At 42.4% G+C, this 19,439-nt stretch overlaps 1 protein-coding gene across 1 annotated transcript; it reads right to left on the bottom strand.

The window, feature by feature from the left end:
• Positions 1-2,643: 2,643 nt before the first annotated feature.
• tm6sf2b (transmembrane 6 superfamily member 2b) lies at positions 2,644-15,465 on the bottom strand (the record flags this gene model as incomplete). Its single annotated transcript, XM_083647866.1, has 10 exons — positions 15,382-15,465; positions 12,896-12,999; positions 9,971-10,068; positions 9,587-9,690; positions 8,775-8,857; positions 7,368-7,492; positions 6,672-6,773; positions 6,200-6,292; positions 3,784-3,903; positions 2,644-2,880 (listed from the first exon to the last, which is right to left on the bottom strand). Exons 1-10 carry the CDS (start codon positions 15,459-15,461, stop codon positions 2,644-2,646), a joined length of 1,146 nt encoding a protein of 381 aa, XP_083503992.1. The 5' UTR covers positions 15,462-15,465.
• Positions 15,466-19,439: the final 3,974 nt, after the last annotated feature.

Genomic DNA, 19,439 nt, shown 5'->3' with positions numbered 1-19,439 from the left:
GTTTTTGTAGATTGTTGGGACTTCACTGGCCTGGAACAAACGGCTGGACGGGGGTGGGGGGGGGGGGTGCTAGGCCTATTAGCCTATTGTAGCTATTTTTAATTTGATATTTTGTATAGTTTTCATTTGCAGGTTAAACTGTCAGCTGAGCTCTGTTATTGAAGCTTTGGCTAAAGGCCTGAATTTTACAATGATGTTTTGAAATAAATGTTTAAAAATTGATTGTGTGTTAAAAGCTTGTGTTACGTTTTCATTGGCGTTAATACACTAATAATTCATTTCAATGTCCGCTATCAAGAGCAATTCAGTTGGTTCATGAAATCGCTGGGCTGCGTGCCCAGCGATTTGTGGTATGGGAGATTCCAGCTGTCAAAAGAAGACAAAAGACTTGCTCCTGGCCAATCCCGGCACTTGACTGCTGCGTAGGCGGGCACAGGGCGTGGTTTTTGCGTAACCTATGTGCGATTAGAAATCATGCACCAATGTATGCTCATTTGTCATTCACTTTCTGGTGAAGTGTTGCATTTGGTACTTCCAGAGAGGTCTGCTGATCACAGTGCTTCCCACACACAGCATAGCGGCAATTGACAATTAGGAAGGGTCAACAATTTATGGTGCACAGTTCATAGAAAACTTTGGGAAATTTTGCATGTATTTTACTCTGTACTCTGAAGCTATTTAAATGTAACAAAGTACATTACTTCAAAAAAATAAATGTACTTAGGTAAAAGTAAAATGGCTGATTTTAAAAGCTACTCAAAAAAGTACACAAAAAAGCTACTCAATTACAGTAACTATAGTAAATGTAATTGGTTACTTTCCACCTCTGATCTTCACGGGCTCCACGCTTGGTGGAAGCCTAGACGAACGAGCGCCTGAGGTTAATGATAAATATTGATGCCCTCAAGCGTTGGTGCCGTCACCGTGACAACTTGAAGTCTTGGACTCAAGATATAGTGACTTGACTACAACACTGGCACAGGGTATATGCAGGAATGATGAAAAAAAAAAACTTTTTCAACACCTCAATGGCACTTTCGTCACATCAGCGATAGGAGTGTAAATTACAGGTTTAATCACGATACAATATTATATTGATTCTTTGGACAACGATATGATATTTGCTGATATCACAAAGTCTGCCACGATAAAATATTGATTCAATTCAGGGCTCTGTGATCGATATGGGATATGATATTCTCATTTAACACCATCAGCACAATAGCTACAAAATGTAATACCTCTCAAATGGCGATTAAGACCTTTTAATACTTTTTAAGGGCCTTAATTTTCCCTAAATTGATCGATCAACTTTTTAATACTTTTCAAGACCCCGTGGATCCCCTGTGGTATCAGGGATACTACTGATAGATTCAGCATTTGCCAATTACACTATATGAGTAAATAGTATGCCTTTCACTCTGAATATCAAGCAACTCAAAGTCCCCAAAGATACAATCTGTGGCTGTGTCGAGACTATTAAAAATAACACTAAGCCTTTTTTCTGTATATATTTCCTCCTCTAATTCATACACTCTCTTCCGCTGTCCTTGGAGGTCATTTGAGTGGGTTCTGTGTTCGCCAACAAAGATGTATACAAATCCAAAGGCATTCATTTGATGTCTTTTTGAAAGAGAGCGACGAGTGCAGAGGCAGACAATTTACTGCAGGGGAAAAGCCACGGAGCGAGCTTACAGCAGCATCTCTCAGTAGAAAAGAAAGGGAGAGGATCAATGTAAGTAAAGTATGAAGCTTGCAGTTTGGCTACACTGGGACAGATAGAGGGGATAGAGGATGGTACACAGAGACAGTCACACCATGGCTTGTCTGCCTGTTTAAATGGAGAAAATAAGACCCTAAAAGTAAGACAGGCTGGCAGGAGAACAGCAGTGGTACTATTCCATGTATTCAGCAGAGGAGTTAGTGAGTGACAAGAGATGTTTTGGTAAACGGTAACCCTCCACAGCGCACATTGGTACTACCTTGGACTCAGCCCTGGATAATAAATGGTAGCTGTTAAAGCTTCTCTCTCGCTTTTATGGTAAAATATGAATTCCCTCATCTCTCTCCTCTGTTCAGTTCCTCTCCTGCCTCATTCCCCCAGTGCTTGTGTTTTGATTTAGTCGCGATTAAATGAAAATAATTTTTCACCTTGTTAACTAATTCTCCAAAACACAATGCTCATCTATTTAACAATAACTGCCTCAAAGGTTCACATAATTTTCATTTTCAGCAACACCAGGCTATCTTGGTCAATGGTTGAGTGGCAATAATGATCAAATAACATAATCACGGTGGGGGGAGGGGGCTTTGTCCAAGTAACAGCGTCTGAGGGGAGGCCCACAGTCACAGACTTTGAAAAACCCCTGCTCCTAGTTTATATACACAGTATCCCCAATTGCAATGGCACTTACAAATGCCTGGAATGACAGGAGATGATCATGTATCCATCTTTAAGTAAATAAAGTGTTGGAAGCAAACAATGAATGACCACTACATCCAAAGATGTTGAGTAAAATAACTGTACATTTTGACATGTGAACAAGGCACTTGAAATAAAGCATTATTGCATTTTTAAGTTACATTCTTCAAGAATCACTGGATATGTCACTCCTTGTAACAGCCAGAGAATATTCAGAATTATCATTTGATTTTGTATTTGGTGTCTTTCTCCTCGCTGTTCGGCAGACCCGTCATCCCAGGGAAGGTCGCGATCTTCAGGAAGAAATAGGGGTTACTGTGAACCCGCATGGCCACCAGGATGGGCGTGGCTGCGTAGAGCAGGTTAGCTGCCAGCACCAGCCAGAAGGCGTCACCTGGGATACGAAATGGAGCTGTGGTGCGAGGATGGAGGGACGCCCCGATGTGGGCCCACTGGCACTGGGAGGAGGAAGAGATCAGAGATAGGAGGTTTGAATGAGAAGGAAACAGAAGGATTCTCCGAAGTTGTGTTTTCACCAGCTATCACGCTGACAAACGCTGAGAGAAATGTGCAAGATTTAAATCTACAAAACACTAATGCAGCATATTTTAGCAACACACAGATGGCAGTTGATTCGATTGCTTGACATTTCTTTCCCCCGGCCAAGAGGAACAACTTTGAATGAGGCATTTGGAGTCTATCTTCCACGGTGATTATAATGTCCACAGATAGTGGTACTGTATACAGAACAATGGACTCACAGGGAAAACAATAGCCTGGCTAAAACCATCTGGGTCCGTGAAATCACAGTCTGTTATGAAGCAGAATGTCAGTTCACAGATCCTGATGGTTATAACCAGGCTAGGAGAACAAAGTGCTGGGTGCAGAACACTAGACACACACATAAGGACACTCGCACAGACTTAGCTAGCTGGCTGATCACAGGAGTGTTTTGATTAAGCAAGGCTAAATCCCAAGGCTGCCTCCATGCTAAATAGGAGAGTGTGAAATCTGCAGCCTCTTATCTAATACTGGCTTTGATCAAGAGCTCATGGCTCCTCTCCTATCAGATTAATAAGGAGGGGAAATGCCATCAGCCTGTTTATTACAGAACATATTCCACTCAGGGATAAATGTGATTGGTTGTTTGCAGTGAGAAGAACTCCAGGAAGTGGTTCTTAGGATGGGAGCTCAGTAGAAGGAGTTTTATGTCTCAGACTCGAGTGAGTGTGTGAAATCAATCAGAGAAGTGATGAAAACATAATTTAATACTTTGCATCGAGCTGCGAATACAACCCACATCCCAACAGTCCTGTATGCTAAATGATGTATTCTGATCCATTTTCACCGATTCGACTCACCTGGATCATAGCTCCGGCGAAGAACACAGTCCAGTCTGACATCCATGTGCAGCCCGGCTTGAGAAGACCATAAACAAACGCACCCAACAGGGGCAGCCCATAGAAGAAAAGGTGCAGCATCTATAAAAACAAGGACAACATTATGGAGGGTCAAAACAGTCCCTGTTGTCTCCTTTCTTTCCCTACACCTGCTTTCATATTACTTGTGGAAGCGCCGTGCTAGAATGGATTGGCCGGACGGACATGAGGAGTGATGATTGGTTGGGTTTAGGTATGAGGAGTGATGATTGGTTGGGTTTAGGCATGAGGAGTGATGATTGGTTAAGGTTAGGGTCAGAGGCTGGGTTAGGTCCTGCCTCCATCCCCCCGGCCGATCCATTCTACCATCAACCCTAATGGAATGGGTATAGATTACAGTGCAGCCATTGTATAAATACCTGATCATGCATCTATCTTATTGCAGCACCTAATGCAGGCTATTGCTTGTCAGATTTTCTTAAGTAGAAGTCAACAGCCTGATAAGTAGGGATGGGTATAGTTTCATATTGTTCCGATACCAGTGCTAAAAGTATACTTTTAAAACTGTAAAATTCAAAGTTGATTTAAAGTGGAGGATTTCAGGCAGCGCACTTCAAATGGTAGTGAAGCAGCGTGCGCTGTGCGGTGCTGGTTTTGGAGCACCGGAGGATGGATATTTCACTCAGCAGTTCTGGCATGGCACCGAAATGAGGTACCTACTGTACATCTGCGTTGCAATTCAGTACTAGTAGTACCATAGTGGTACCAGGGTTAAGTAGGCCTACCAAACCCTACTTAATAACAGAATAACAGAACTGAGTCTCAAAAACAACTTGTTAGTGGATTGTGCCTTCCAGCTGCTGAAAAGAGAATGAGCAAAAATGTAAATGTTCTGCTCAAGGGACACAGGGGCTTGGATCTGTTTTTGGAGGTTTTGGATCTGATTTGGTCTGAAGTGTCTAACTATTAACTAACAGAGTGCAGAGAAACTTTTCCCTCCGTGACTGGCCGTCTTGTTGCTGGGGCCTGACCAACACTCCAGCAGACAATTACCGGTAATACAGTACAGCCTCATTCTCCTCTGGGCTACACCGCATGCCAGCTACTCACTGAATACTGAAAAGGGCGGTTTAAAGCACACACACACCCTCAGAGCAAAGTCACACAATTTACACCTCTCTCTCTCTCTCTCTCTCTCTCACTCTCTCTTTTTTCTCTGTATCGAACACTCAAACGCTCACATTTGCACCCTCAGCGGAAATTAGAAATTACATAGGCCTACAAGGGTCATTGCAGGGACTCTCTTGACCTTCAACTTGAAATATTTGGCGCATGAAAGTCAGTTTGCCAACTTTATAATCGCTTCAAATTACACCAGTGAACAGCATCTTTTCATTCTGGCTCTGAGGTCTAGATGAATTCTAATGAGTTGAGCCTGCCTAGAGCCTGAAAGCCAATCATATATGCCCTTCAGTCTTTTGTACGAGTGTCTTGCTCGCGCCGCCACGGTCACCCGTCACATGTGGTTTATCATCATCAATGATTCAAATGGTCGGTCAATGCAAGAACAGTGTAACCCTGCGCAACTGGACCAATCCTCAGCTCTTCACGCACACGCACATGCACGCACGCACGCACGCACACACACACACACACACACACACACACACACACACACACACACACACGCGCGCACAGACTAGCAAATGGACCAAGACCCACTTTGACATGCTACACACACACCTCCCACCCAGTGAGATGCCGATGGGGGGCTTTGGGGGGAGGGATTAGCTTATCAAGTTCTCAGCATGCAGTTCAGCTGCGTGATCAATGACTTGCCATTGTGCCTGGACCGCAGCCCCGACAAGGTCTCCGGATAACCTATTGACGAGGCTATCTAAGCCGAACAAAACACAACAAAACCCATAACGACGTCGGGTCAGGAGAAGAAAGGGGACAAAAGCGATACCACACCGCCACCAGTCGCAGCAGCAGTCTTGTTCCCCCGGCTTCAACAAATGAGAGAGAGAGAGAGAGACAAGGATGTGCTGGTCTCTCACCCCGTGCTCATTGTTGCTGTAATGATGAAAAATGGCTCTGTAATCAGCTGTGAGAGATACACAGAGGGGAGAGGAGATAGGGCCAAGCTTCCAGCCCACTGATATCTGAGAAAATAGAGGTCCAGGTCCATTATGCGGTTGTTGGTTATTTAAAACAGAATGGAGAGGACCATTTAGGAGAGATTTGGAGTGCTGCTGCAGCAGACAGAGCGGCCGAGTGTGGTGGAGTGTGTGTGTGTGTGTGAGAGAGAGAGAGAGAGAGAGAGAGAGAGAGAGAGAGAGAGATAAGTGGAAAGAGGGAGACATACAGTAGGTGCAAAGAGAGAAGAAGGGCCCACCATAACTCTGGGGTAGCCCACAGGATCCTTCAGGTAGGGTTCGTACTGCTTCAGGTAGATGGAACAGGCTTCCAGTGGAGAGTCAAGCGCCACCTAGGTGCACACAGAGGAGGAGTTTTCTTCTCTTATACAAGCTAATTAAGATGACACACATTGATATGCTGAATGAATCACATGAAATGTCCTATGTGTAGTAATCATGTTGAGACACATAATCCATACATCATTTCACAAGCCTCTAAAGCCAGATCTTATTTGGCCAATAAATACATAAAGCTCCCATGTGGCTCAATTAGCTGAGCATATTGCTTGTGAAGCTGTAGATATGAACGCTTCACAAACTCCCTGGATACACGAGCCAGCATGAATGCCATTGCGGGGCTAAATGAAAAAAACATGTCTCGCTCAGTTGAAAAGGTTACGGCCGTGTCCTAAATTTCGCACACAGAGATGTATTTATTCAGTCACTCACCAGGCCTCTGAGGATGGTGAAGGCCATGGCAGCTAACAGCAGCAGTACCAGGATGAGGTCCAGGGGGCGCCAGATCAGCTTCATGTTCTGAGCGTGATGGGCCTGTGGGGAGAAACCAACATGAGGTCCTGGTTTCACTTTAATTGAATTGAATATTTTTTTATTGAATTGAATTGAATATTTGATTATACCAGTCATTATATGTCATATTATTTATTGTCATTATACCAGTCAAGTACAATGAAATTAGGTTGTGACCCCAATATTTGATGCCATGAAAAACACATTGCACTGAAACAATACATAACATTAAAATGAGATGATTAAGAAAGTTCCTCCATCACACAGTGGACAGTGGAAGTGCATGAGGCCTCTCTCTCCAGAGGTTTACACAGCACATACTAGACTTAACGAAAGAAAAATCACCCAAGATCAATCCATACTTGTCTTTTAGCTTGTTAATATCACTATTCATATTTGTATTGGTATTTCAACACAGGGTGAGATGAGATGAAATTAGATGAAAAATCGTTATGTTCACAGATGAGATGAAAATGTATGATCCCCATAGGGAAATTGAGAAGGGGGCATAGCTTGCTATACTGTACTGGAAGTTGCTCTGGTTAAATACATTCAGCAACAAAAAAAATCAGACCTGTCCCCCATACATATCAAGGTCTTCCCACATTGCCTTACATTGTATCCACCAGTCAGTGGTCTGTCTTTGGGCCTGGTGAACAGTGTGATGGCTCCCCATACAGGCATCAGAAGAAACAGAAAGTTGAGCCAGAAGGCTGGCTGAATCTCTGACCCATATTTACCTACAGAAAGAGAAAGACACAGAGAGAGAGAGAGTTTTACCAACTAGGTTAATCTAGAGAGTCTCTAGACCTAACGAGGGGTTTTCAAGTGGAGCAGCCGGGTTATTTTTAAGCTGTGTTAAATGTTGACATACTTCTACAAGGGTTACATGATGAATTTATAAGACCTCTGCCATAAACAACTAATTCACATCAACACATCTTCAAGCATGTATTTCCTCCCACCTGCACGCATGCACGCACGCACGCACGCACGCACGCACGCACGCACACGCGCACGCGCGCACACACACACACACACACACACACACACACACACACACACACACACACACACACACACACACACACACACACACACACACACACACCTCTGAATGTACAGTAATTCAGCTCAATAAACTTCCTAATATAGAGGTTTTCAAAGTGGGAGGCGGGCCTCCCCAGGCTCCAAGCAGTTTCAGGGGAGGCTCAGTGAATGGAGTGAAAAAATATTACATTAATTATATAAAGGCATTCACAAAGAATAGCCTAAATGTGTGTGATTTGGTTAAAGAGATTGTTCAGAGATACAGTAGTTTTGGGGAATTTGACAGTTTTTCTCACTTTCCTAGAGTCAGAAAGTAATAAATGCCTTCAGGCTTCTTTTTAATGTATTTGGTATGCCAAACAGCAATATCAGGCTATATTGGCTCAATTGTTGAGTGTCTATGGGATCAATTAACATAATCATGATCCCATAGGCATCCAGGAATTGAACGAGGGGGGGGGGGGGGCTCCTTTTACCAAGCTTTGTCTGGGGGGAGCCCCACAGTCTCAGACTTTGAAAATCCCAACCTAACAAATCCCTCTATAGGGCACTACAAGCAAAGGCATATGTCTATAATAGCAGAACAGAACGCCACATTGCCGGTAGACAAGACTGATTCTCTGACATTTATGCATGCGGTTTGAAATGCCAACGACAGATGCTTTAAGTCTGTTTGGTGCTTTGTTCTGTGGGTTGCGACGGCAAGCGAGGCGTGGGGCAGCCGCTGTATTCTGTTACCGTTCTGAACTGAACTGAACTGACACTGATGTTACACGGCAGTGCAGATGTTCCTTGATTAAAACCTGTCATCTTGGGAGCGCTAGAGAGGGAATAGATTCAATAGAAGATGAGGCTCACCTGCCACTGGGAGCACTAGAGAGGGAATACTGTAGATTCAACAGAAGATGATGAGGCTCACCTGCCACTGGGAGCGCTAGAGAGGGAATAGATTCAATAGAAGATGATGCTCACCTGCCACAATCCCGGCAATAAACACACTCATGTTGGCAGACAGAGAGCCGGCCCAGAACAAGCCCAGGGTGCGGTAGGACTTCCTAGGAGAGAAAGCACAACGCATGACCACTCTTGACGAGTATTACAAAGTACTACTACTGCTAAGTACAATAAGTAATACAAAGCCTAGCACAATTTCTCCCAGTGGGAAAAGGCTGACAGCGATTCAAAGAAGATCTTGTTTTCATCATAGCACCTAGCCTGAGGCGGTGCGCACTCTCAACTCTTGAACTCACTGACGGCACTTTATGAATAACACACTTTTAATATGGTTTTATTCAGGGTCATCTGATGTGAGGTGTGATAAATGAACCTGATGAAGCCTAGAGGTGAAATGCATTGTTCACTCAATTGTATTTATTGTTCTAAAACAAACAAAAAACATTAAATATATGAAAATAACACATGGGTCTGAAGCCTATCAGTGTGCTACTGTATATTTTCATGTTTGTACAGAGAACTATTCCTGCTCAAAACAGCACCTGTGAACAGAACTGATGTGCCCAGGGCCTCTACAGACTATTGGTTGTATAAATGTTTAGGGTCCGGTTTCTTTTCTTTTTCTCAATATAAGTATGCACCTAGACAAAGTCCTGTCATTCTTCGATTGATGTGGCAATCAAATCTTGAATTTCATTTTCACTCCAGCAAATGTGAAGAAGAAGAAGAAGAAGAAGAAGAAGAGTAAAAAGAAAAAAGAAGCCTCCTGCACACTGTTTCAGACTACTTTTTTTCTTATGTCTGTTTCAGCTGACATGTCCAGCACCTACCTGTCTGTTATTCTGCTGATCATCATCAGATACATGATGAAGTGAGCTATTCCATCCCAGTAGCACATCATGATGGCATAGGCTGTGCCCAGATATGGCTCTCCCTAGAACACAGACATCACACATGTCATGATGAGAACAAGCAGGCTGTAATACAGAAGCTCCCAGACAACAATAAAGTAACTATGGTTACTAACGTTTAAGTAAAAAAATAAAAAAATAAAAATAAATTTCTTCTTTCAATATATACCGGATGTCAAGGACTCGTGGGAACCCTGCTTCAGGCAGAGTTTTCTGACATTTTTAGTCCAGGCATGGACTTCCTCACCATGATACACAAGATGTCATATCAAAGTATTGTAGATGTGGCATTATGGAATTTACCGTTTTCTGGTAGAAGTCCATAAAGCCAGAGAGAATGCCATCATACTCCAAGGCGCTCGTCAGGTCAATGATACAAGTGAAGGAGAACTCAGCAAACACTGCAAAGGAGAGGCCATGTCAGTTTAGAGAAACAGTAGGGCATTCTGACTGAACCTGCACATGAAAATAAAATGCTTATTCTGAAAGCCATTTGATTTGTCACACAACTGAAAATAACTTGAGTTCATGATTTTTTTGTTCTCTCTCTTTCAGTTAGTTGTAGATTTCAGCTCAGGAAATCGTGAGATGTTAAACAGCTTGGTGGATGGAACAAATGACATTCCGTTGTCAGTATGATTGTGATGGAAAGCTTTTCTCTCTTCCAGGTAATTACTCAATCTGCCTCTTTTGAAAACTGAATTAAAGGGTGTTAGCATCCATTTCTGATAATGAACATCAAGCCTGCATGGCTGACAGACTTGTGTCTCTGCTCTCTGGCTCCCTCTCTCTCCGGCCTCTGTATTCAGCATCGACTCAAGTTCAAAATAGTGTCCTCCAAAACATCTAGCCAGTGATTTCTGGGGCGGTATATTGAGATAACGATGTCCTCTTGCAGTGAGGTAGGTTGGAGGCAGATTCATATTGGGATCCAGCCTTGTCCTCCCGTCTGAGTTGAAAGGCCGAGAACACAACCATGAATTTCCAGCTCACACTGTGGAGCCAGACAAACACTAATGAGTGGCATGGTATAGAAAAGAGACGCTACCCAGCTACCCCGGAATTTAAGCACGCATGCGCGCGCCCGTACACGCAAATGCGCGCGCACACACACACACACACACACACACACACACACACACACACACACACACACACACACACACACACACACACACCCACACACACACACACACACACACACACACACATACATACAAAGCTGGTAAACTTTTCTCTACCGTTCTACTCCCTGTGGACTTTAAAAAAAAATTGTGGCAAAAAAAGTTATTTGTTACATTTTCGTTGCCTGGGTCCAAAGTCAGACCTTCAAATCCGCCACTTTCTTCTTGCTTGGCTGGGTCCCATGGGGCGTGGATACTCTTACTCAAAAGTTTGGGTGAGATGTTTCCAGCATATCAAGACTCACTATAATGAGACATGTCTATATATTGAATTTGAAGTTTTTCCATTAACTGAAATCTTCCGCTATTTCTTTTGCACTAGCATCACAGCTGCATGACTTTACATCATTTTCATTTACTGGTACATCTTTTACAGAGTGAGCAATCAATGTGCTGAAAAAGCTTTTGCTATGTGGTAACCTAGCATGCAAGATGTTGAGTATGATGGAAGAAGATGAGAAAATAGGGTTCAGATTGCAAAATTCTGCAATTAGCCTATGCTTTAACTATTTTTTGTTCATATGTATAATTGCAAATATGTCCTAATTGCTGTAGCATCATGCGCTACTAGTCCACCTGTCCTGTCCTGTGAGGTCTGGTCAAATTAATATACCGTCTATTGTAGTAAATCTGTGTGCACTGTGGGTGTAATGGAAAGATCATAAATTGTCTGGTACTTGCTATGTACTTGACAAATAAAGTCATTCTGATTCTGTCGTGTACACTGAGAGGCTGACAGTCTGACAGCTAGCTGTTTATATGTATCTCCCATGGCTAAAAATGATCTACAATCCGTCTTCTGTCGAAAATAAGACAATAAATGTGCAAAATGTTGGCAGACACACAGTATTCTAGAGACTTAGAGAGTACCACTTACGATTGGAATCGGTTTACAAGGAACGGCTATAAAAATCCAATTACAAGGATCTGCTGTCTGTACGTTGGAGAATGTCATTATAAAGGCATCTGTGTGTGTGTGTGTGTGTGTGTGTGTGTGTGCATGTGTGTGTGTGTGAGAGTGAGTGACTGCAAATACCAGGGCTTAAACCGCTGTATCACCCCCCCCCCCCCCCCCCCCCCCCCCCTCGTGTACCAGTGTCTCTATCTGTTATCCTGAGGAGGACCAGGTTTATCACTGACATCTAACAGGTGAGATAGGAGGGGGATTACGGTCCTCTATCTTAGAGAAGAGCCAGAAGCAGCCCTGGCTTCGTTCCTGCATCTCTCTCTCCCTCTCTCACAGTGGTGGGCATTGCCCTGGGCGCCGGCTATATGACATCCTTTTTGTCCCACTGGCATAGCCCCTGGCATCGGGTTAGATGTTTGTGCCCCCTTGGCTAGAAACGGAGAACATAGTTTGACCCATAGCCATACACACGTCGAGGTGAGGCGCTGGGCTGGCCAAGTCGCTGTAGGAATGCTTAAAGGTGGATGAAAGGTGTGTGACCTGCTAAAAATGTAGAGCGCACCTCCACTGCCTAACCAAACTGAATACAGAAATTGCCCCATAGAATATTCATTGCGGGAGGCATTCATGGAATAACACAGGAGCAGTAATTATGGACTCTGGTCCTGCATGACTGTTTTCAAATGACTGTCTTTTGCTTCCAGGACAATCAAGGACTAAAGGATTAGCTCAAACGTGAGGCCAAAGGGCCATGAAGGTCCTCAGGTTGCTATGTCAAGTATAGAATCCAAAAATCAAACCTACAATGTTTTCTGCACCACTTGCTATAAGATGAAAGATAGCGATGCCTTCAGGGTCACCCATGCCACAGAAAAGCAAGTCTGGGATCAGCTTTGCTCTGAGCCTGATCAGCGTAAGCAGCTTTCTTACAGGGTGAAAGCACAATCACAATGGACACAATTCATCTTTTCACTCCGAACACAGTGAGTAGTAGTAGTGAGAGAATGTTCGAGAAATTCTTTTCCAGGCAGAACAAAGCACAGTAGTCATTAACCTTTCACTATAGTCAGTGTAACGTAAGTGTTTTGTAATCTATTTCAAGCATGTTGGGAAATAATGCGTAACTATGTACATTACCAAAGAATAAGACGTCTTTAGGCGGGTTGCCACGGGTGATGAGGAAGTAGAAGAGAAACACGACCACCAACACAGCAATTCCGATCTGCAGCACCACATATGGCCTGTGGAAGCAGACAGATTAATTGTTATCTGTGAAAAGTAATAACAAGTTATCCATATTCTTACAACCTCAGTGCTTTTAGACAGCAATCTCCCTCTGATTTTCTGCGTCATTCTCTTTTCTAATTAGTTTCTCTCATGGAAGTTGTGCCAGTCAGTCTCCTCTGCAGTGCTAAATTAGTGAACGGTGATGAATGGGAAGACGGAGAGAATGATAATTATGCAACACCACGAGTGAGAACCAGGAGAAACACTGTCAGGGAGAGGTGTGGGAGATGCACTGGAGTTGTACAGTTGGTCTGCATGCTAAATACTCACATGGAATTGAAGTTACCCTGATCTACAGACATCTCAGCTTGCTGATGCTTTTAAATATAGGCTACATGACAACTTAAAGTGATCCTGATTCTTCTGTTTTGCCGGCACTGACCTAAGAAAAAAATATCACTGTGCCAGAAATCCACTTTTCAATCCACTCTTCTCTGTGTATTGAGATAACGTTGGACTACATCAGGCGTTTTCAAAATCTGAAACTGTGGGCCTCCCTTCAGACAAAGCTTGTGAACAAAGCCCCCCTTAGTCTGTCTGAAGGATTGTGAATCTAGGATTCATCTAGGCTATTCTATGTGATCTCCATTTGATAACTAATGTAATAACTATTGTAAGATTTTCTTCATTTCCATTCACTGTGCCTCCCCTGAAACAAATTGGAGCACCCCTGCCGAGGCCCGCCACCCACTTTGAAAACCTCTGGACCACGTTATGTTCAAAATGTCCAGTTTGCTGCTTACTAGTCTTATCAGGGAATCCAAGTTGTACCACTTTAGGACAAAGTTCCCAATGATGGTATTGAGCCATGTCATATACTGTATATATTTCTAATATGTTCTAGATCCATATGAAGCCCAGATGAACATGTTTGTCTCGTTAAACCTAAAGCCGGCAGCATTACATTTCTCATACTGTAGGTGGCAGTGGCTTAAAAGCACAGCTTTAGAAATACTTCATTAATCATAGGCGGAGGTGTGGGAAGCAGCAAGCTATGGCCATGTTAGTTCAGCACTGCCCTCCATGTGTTGTGGTCAAAGGTAGGTACCACACTGCCTTGCAATGGAAAAGATTAATGTGTTGAAGGCATCCCCCAGTAAACAAAATTACTTCCTTGCAAACACAGAAGACAAACAAATGCTGCTAGACCAAAGGGAAGCTCCCATGCTACCTCTCCAATCCAACAGCATGGGGAGATTTATGCACACAATACTGTTTGTTTGTAGAGTGGAAGAGAAGCAAAGGCATATTGTATGTCAGGAGCAATTTATCAAACTCTTCTGTATTGATTGTCAATGTCCACACACTCGAAAGGGTTCCAGCAGAGGTATTCACAGAGGAAAAGCTACAGAAGTCTGTCGGAAATGAGAAATATCACTCAGAACCGTGAGAGAGGAGTGAAACATGTATCACCATCCCTCTCTGTAACTATACAGGCCTGCTCTATTACAGTGGACATCAATTCCAGGCAATAGTATGTCATGATGAAAGGCAATAGCCCTGTAAACAGGCAAAACAGGGAAGGCTTTGGTGAGAAAAGGAGAACTTGTGGCTTAAAACAAAATAATGATCTCTAATTATATTAGATGAACTGCACAAATTCTGTTCCTATGGCACCCTTTGATTTTGTTCCCTATTCATTCTCTTGCCCATTGTATAATCTCAAGTTTCATTAGTTCAATGGTTTACACACAGCTAGGCAGAAATGGCAAATACAATCTGTAAATTGAACTCAGGGAATTAGTGGTTCTCCAGATGGCCAAGGAGTTATGAGCCATTTACATTCAAATGTATGTACAAATTTGCCTCGAGTTTTGAGCTGATAGTGTCCTCAAGTGGTGGTAAAGTGTACTGTCTGCTTGCCGTCCAATGATGTGCTGAGCATCACCTAATCCAGTATGTCGTTATAAATCATATCATAAGTTGTTATTATAATCATATAATAAGTATGATTCTAACAAATGTTGTTATACTATAACAATACATGTTCATAAACATTTGGATTGAAGGACTTATGCAGCCTGGGTTAGAAATTAACCTAAGTGATTTTCAGGGGCATCTTGGTTCTTTTCCAGATAAATTTTGTTCAGCTCTGGAATAATACATTTACATTGAATATTGGCGAATAAACACCCAATTTGTACCACTAAGATTTGTCGTATTTCAAATCACACATCACGGGGAGTCACATTCATATAGATATATTCAATAGTCACATTCACTTGCGAATCCCTTGTTAATTTCTGACCCTGATGAATATGTATACATATTTCACAGAGAAATAGGCTACATGTGGTTTGACTGAGAGTAAGAAAGGGGTAAATGTCATGACTTACTCTTGAAACTCTGGGGTGGTGTTCATTGCATAAAGGATGCCAAGGGCAGAAAATGAAAATAAAAACACTAAGGTCTCCATCTCTTCAAACGTTGCTCAACCCCCCTCCCTGCAATCCAAGCCCTATTGGAAACACAATACAGTTAGATTGAAGTCAGTTGTAATACCAGTAACAACAAGTGCTTGCAAGAGCGAATCAATTACCAAGATAATCAACCAAGCCTAAACATCATATACCTCGGGTATAAAAACTGGAAGTAGCCTAATAGATGAACAATTATATTTTCTGGAAAAATACGTCAAATATGTTAATTCAAATCCAAATGTCAGAATGATATCTGCAATGTTATAGGCTATAGATTGGAAAAGAAAACAGCGCGTGCTCTTACCGTCTGGCTAGTCTTTGGTGGATTTAGCAAATTCCGGCTGGCCTGAGGTAGACACAGCCTTTACAGGGGAAAGAATGAACTGAAGACAAAGAGGCCTTTGGGGGAAAGTTATAGCCTGGGTAAACCCATCCCCCGGTGACCTGCTCTCAGACCTGTTCGCTAGTGACTGGGAACTGAGAGAGCAGGTCACGTGGGGGCTGGGTTTACCTAGGCTAGGAAAGTTATGCAACTTGGTTTTGTCAGAGATTTGCATAAGTGGTATTAGGGAGTGTCAATGGTTTACGTATAGCCGTCTATAATGTGTTCACAAATGCTCCCAGTGTTCATGGATTTGTGTGACGATTCCATTTTTTCACTGGCATTGCCCAATTGGCTTTGAATCTTTGGCAGTCAAAACCGAGCTCAATGGGACTTTTTCACAGCCGCCATTTTGTGTCTAAATGGCAGGGTAAACACTGGTGCAACCAACTCAGGGCCAACTTAGGGCCCCAGCACTGCAACACCTAGGCTCCATCCGAATAGTCACTACTCCTAACTCCTTTTCCTACCTTTTCCTTGACCTCGCTGGAAGTAAAACATGCAATGTTTCTCCCCTTCCCACATAGGCTACATTAAGATCCTCCTACTTGCTAACAAATTAATGTTTCGGTCACCACTGGCGTATTGAGCCCAGAGAAGCTTAGCACTAGCAAAGCCGGGACATTTTTACCTACCACAAGGGCCAGAAGAGGGGTCGACTGACCCCTAGTCATTTGAATGAGAGGCTGTGCATTTGCACCTCTTGTGTGGAGTCTCCCTGTCAATTCTATTCAAATGCAAAATGAATTCTATTCAAATGCTGTCTCTGCTATCATGGCAAATTTGTCCTCCACAAGGCCGGCAGCCCTTGTGCTCTTGTCATCAAAGCGTAGATAGCGCATGATATCGGTCTGATTTTGAAAATGTATGAACACAGGGTCGTACAACAGACATATTTAGGAAAAGTCAAGAAAGTAGGGATTTGGAACTCGATCGAGTGCAAAGATATATTTTATTTTAACTCACAGGGGTCACGTGACCCCTTTGACGGCCCTTCTAGTGTAATGTAGCCTACGTGGGGCAAAAACAAAACAAAAAAACACTGCATGTTTTACTTCCGGTGAGGTCAAGGAAAAGGTAGGAAAAGGAGGTAGAAGTGACTATTCGGATTCAGCCCTAAATGGACTGGAAGTTGGAAACCCTAATTAATGTTTTGGTGCACCTGTGTCTATTCAAACCAAGTGTTTGCGGGATGCTTCCAGTAGAGCGCGCCAAACTCAAACTTTAAGAGCAGACAGCACATCTGGGAAATGAAGCTTTGGATGGACGATGTCACTCTTTGAGATATAGACTAAATATAAGATATGCTGTAGTGTGAACAATTCAAATGTGATTGCCATTGACACCCTACATGACACAGGTATCTGTTCTTTATGTTGAACCACCATACTGATAGAGTGAAACTATACCTAGATTACCTATACTGAAGACTAGCAATGAATTGCGCTCAACTGATGATGTCTTTGGTGAGCTGATGTGCTTACATAGGTGCAACTAAAAGGTGCCACTGCACATTCAGCATGCATGCGTTTACCTTCTGCAGAGTTGGAAGACAACACACATCAGTTTGTTTCACGAGCCCCTCCTCGAACTTCAACACACACACACACACACACACACACACACACACACACATACACACACACACACACACACACACACACACACACACACACACACACACACACACACACACACACACACACACACACACACACACACACACACACACACACAGTGCCCCCTGCCTCCCACCACCTCCCTTTGTTGGGAAAATGGGAGACTGTAATACCAGGAAAGCAGTGGCCGTGGGTGTTTACTGGAAACAACTGGAGCTCTTCCAATTGCATCGTTCAATAACTCAGAGTGGACCGACTGATGCCAAAATGAGACGGCGACCTGGAAGAGGATAAACACTCTGTTTAACATCTAGAGTAAAATAAGAGAACTCTAAAGCTTTTATTGAACTGTAAATAATGTTTGCTGGGAATTAGTCTTGTGATTTGCTTCTAAAATGAGATGCCACATGTAAATGGATGAAGAAAACACATTTTGTACAAGTTTGTTTCATACAGAATCATACTGCAAACAAACAAAAACACAGGGGGGTCATGCACATATGAACACAATCCATAAGACATGGATAATACTTGGGCTTCACCTGTTGGAATGAGAGGGAAAACTTGACTTTTCTTGGATCTGATAATCAGCTAAACCCTTTTACGTGCAAATAATGAAATTAATTAAAGAAAAGCTGCACCAGTTCCCTTATGTAATGGAAATCACAGCCTTTATTGGTCTTAAATGCATCACTATGTGTAGAACGTTGGTTTTTTTTAATACAAGGGAATTTAGTCCATGAATTTGAGGAGGGTAATAACTATAATTTATAATGTTATGATCATCATTACTTTTGCTGACAAAATCATTCTTAAGCCGTTAATAGCAGAAACAAAACAGGATAGTGTGAAGCTGAATCAGCACATCCAAGACTGTCAAAATGAGTCCAAAGGATAAGTACGGTAATGGTACACACTCAAGTTTTTAGGCTGACACAATGTTTTACAACAAGTTCATATCATATACTGTATATCATAGAGTTGTAGGTATCAAAGTAATTAAGAGAGTAAAGTCAAATGAATATAGGGCATTTTAAAAGGGGATAGTAGCCTATAAAGTTATGCTTTTCTGAAAATATATTGGAATTTGTTTTCATATTATAAGATATTTGCCATTATGTTGATCACTGACTGGGTCATAGTTTACACACTTTGTTTTCCACTTAATCGCTGGACAGTGGACACATTGTACACTAGGCTATAGGCAAAAATGATCAATTTCATCCATTAACCATGGTTCAAGATCAAGCACAGGATGTGATATTTTGGTGGCACCACAGCCTTACTAAACATTAGGGTGGTCAAGCTCTCTGTAACAAAGGCCTGTAGACGCACAGCCAGTCAGTGTCCTCCAGTGAAAACAAAACCAACTCAGTGTCCTTTTAAAAACACACTTTAAGACTAGCTTAAACTTTAAATATGATTTGTATTTTGTATTGTATTTTTTTTCATTATTGCCTATTCTGTGCAATTTCATTAATTTGTTGTTCTTAATTTATTGTTCAGTTTTTATTTATTGCTCAGATTTGATACCAATTGATCTTTGTAATTTTGGATAAGTATTCCATCAACAAAGATTATTGTTGTTGTTACTATTATATTGTTGTTGTTGTTGTTGTTGTTGTTGTTGTTGTTGTTGTTATTCGTAGTAGTAGCCTAGTAGTAGTAGTAGTAGTAGTAGTAGTAGTGGTAGTAGTATCATCATCATGTCTGGCCTGTTTAACTGGATCCTAACCCAATTGAATGTGCTGGCAATCAACTCTCATTGATTTCTTCCCTGTCATCAGTTATCATCATTATCGCAGTCGAACTTGTTGCATTCATGTAGACGTGCCTACATTATACAAGATTATTGTGGTGCGCTATTTCTGGCTGGGTTTTGAGGTCCACAATCAACAAGGGGTACTGCGTGACGACAGCAACGGAAATATCTGCTTTCGCTATTCAAAATGGCAGCGTCTCAATCAGGAAGT

This window comes from Poromitra crassiceps, assembly GCF_964638095.1.
Source record: "Poromitra crassiceps genome assembly, chromosome: 12".
Taxonomy (NCBI): Eukaryota; Metazoa; Chordata; class Actinopteri; order Beryciformes; family Melamphaidae; genus Poromitra; species Poromitra crassiceps.
This window is presented reverse-complemented; position numbering and strand designations above follow the sequence as displayed.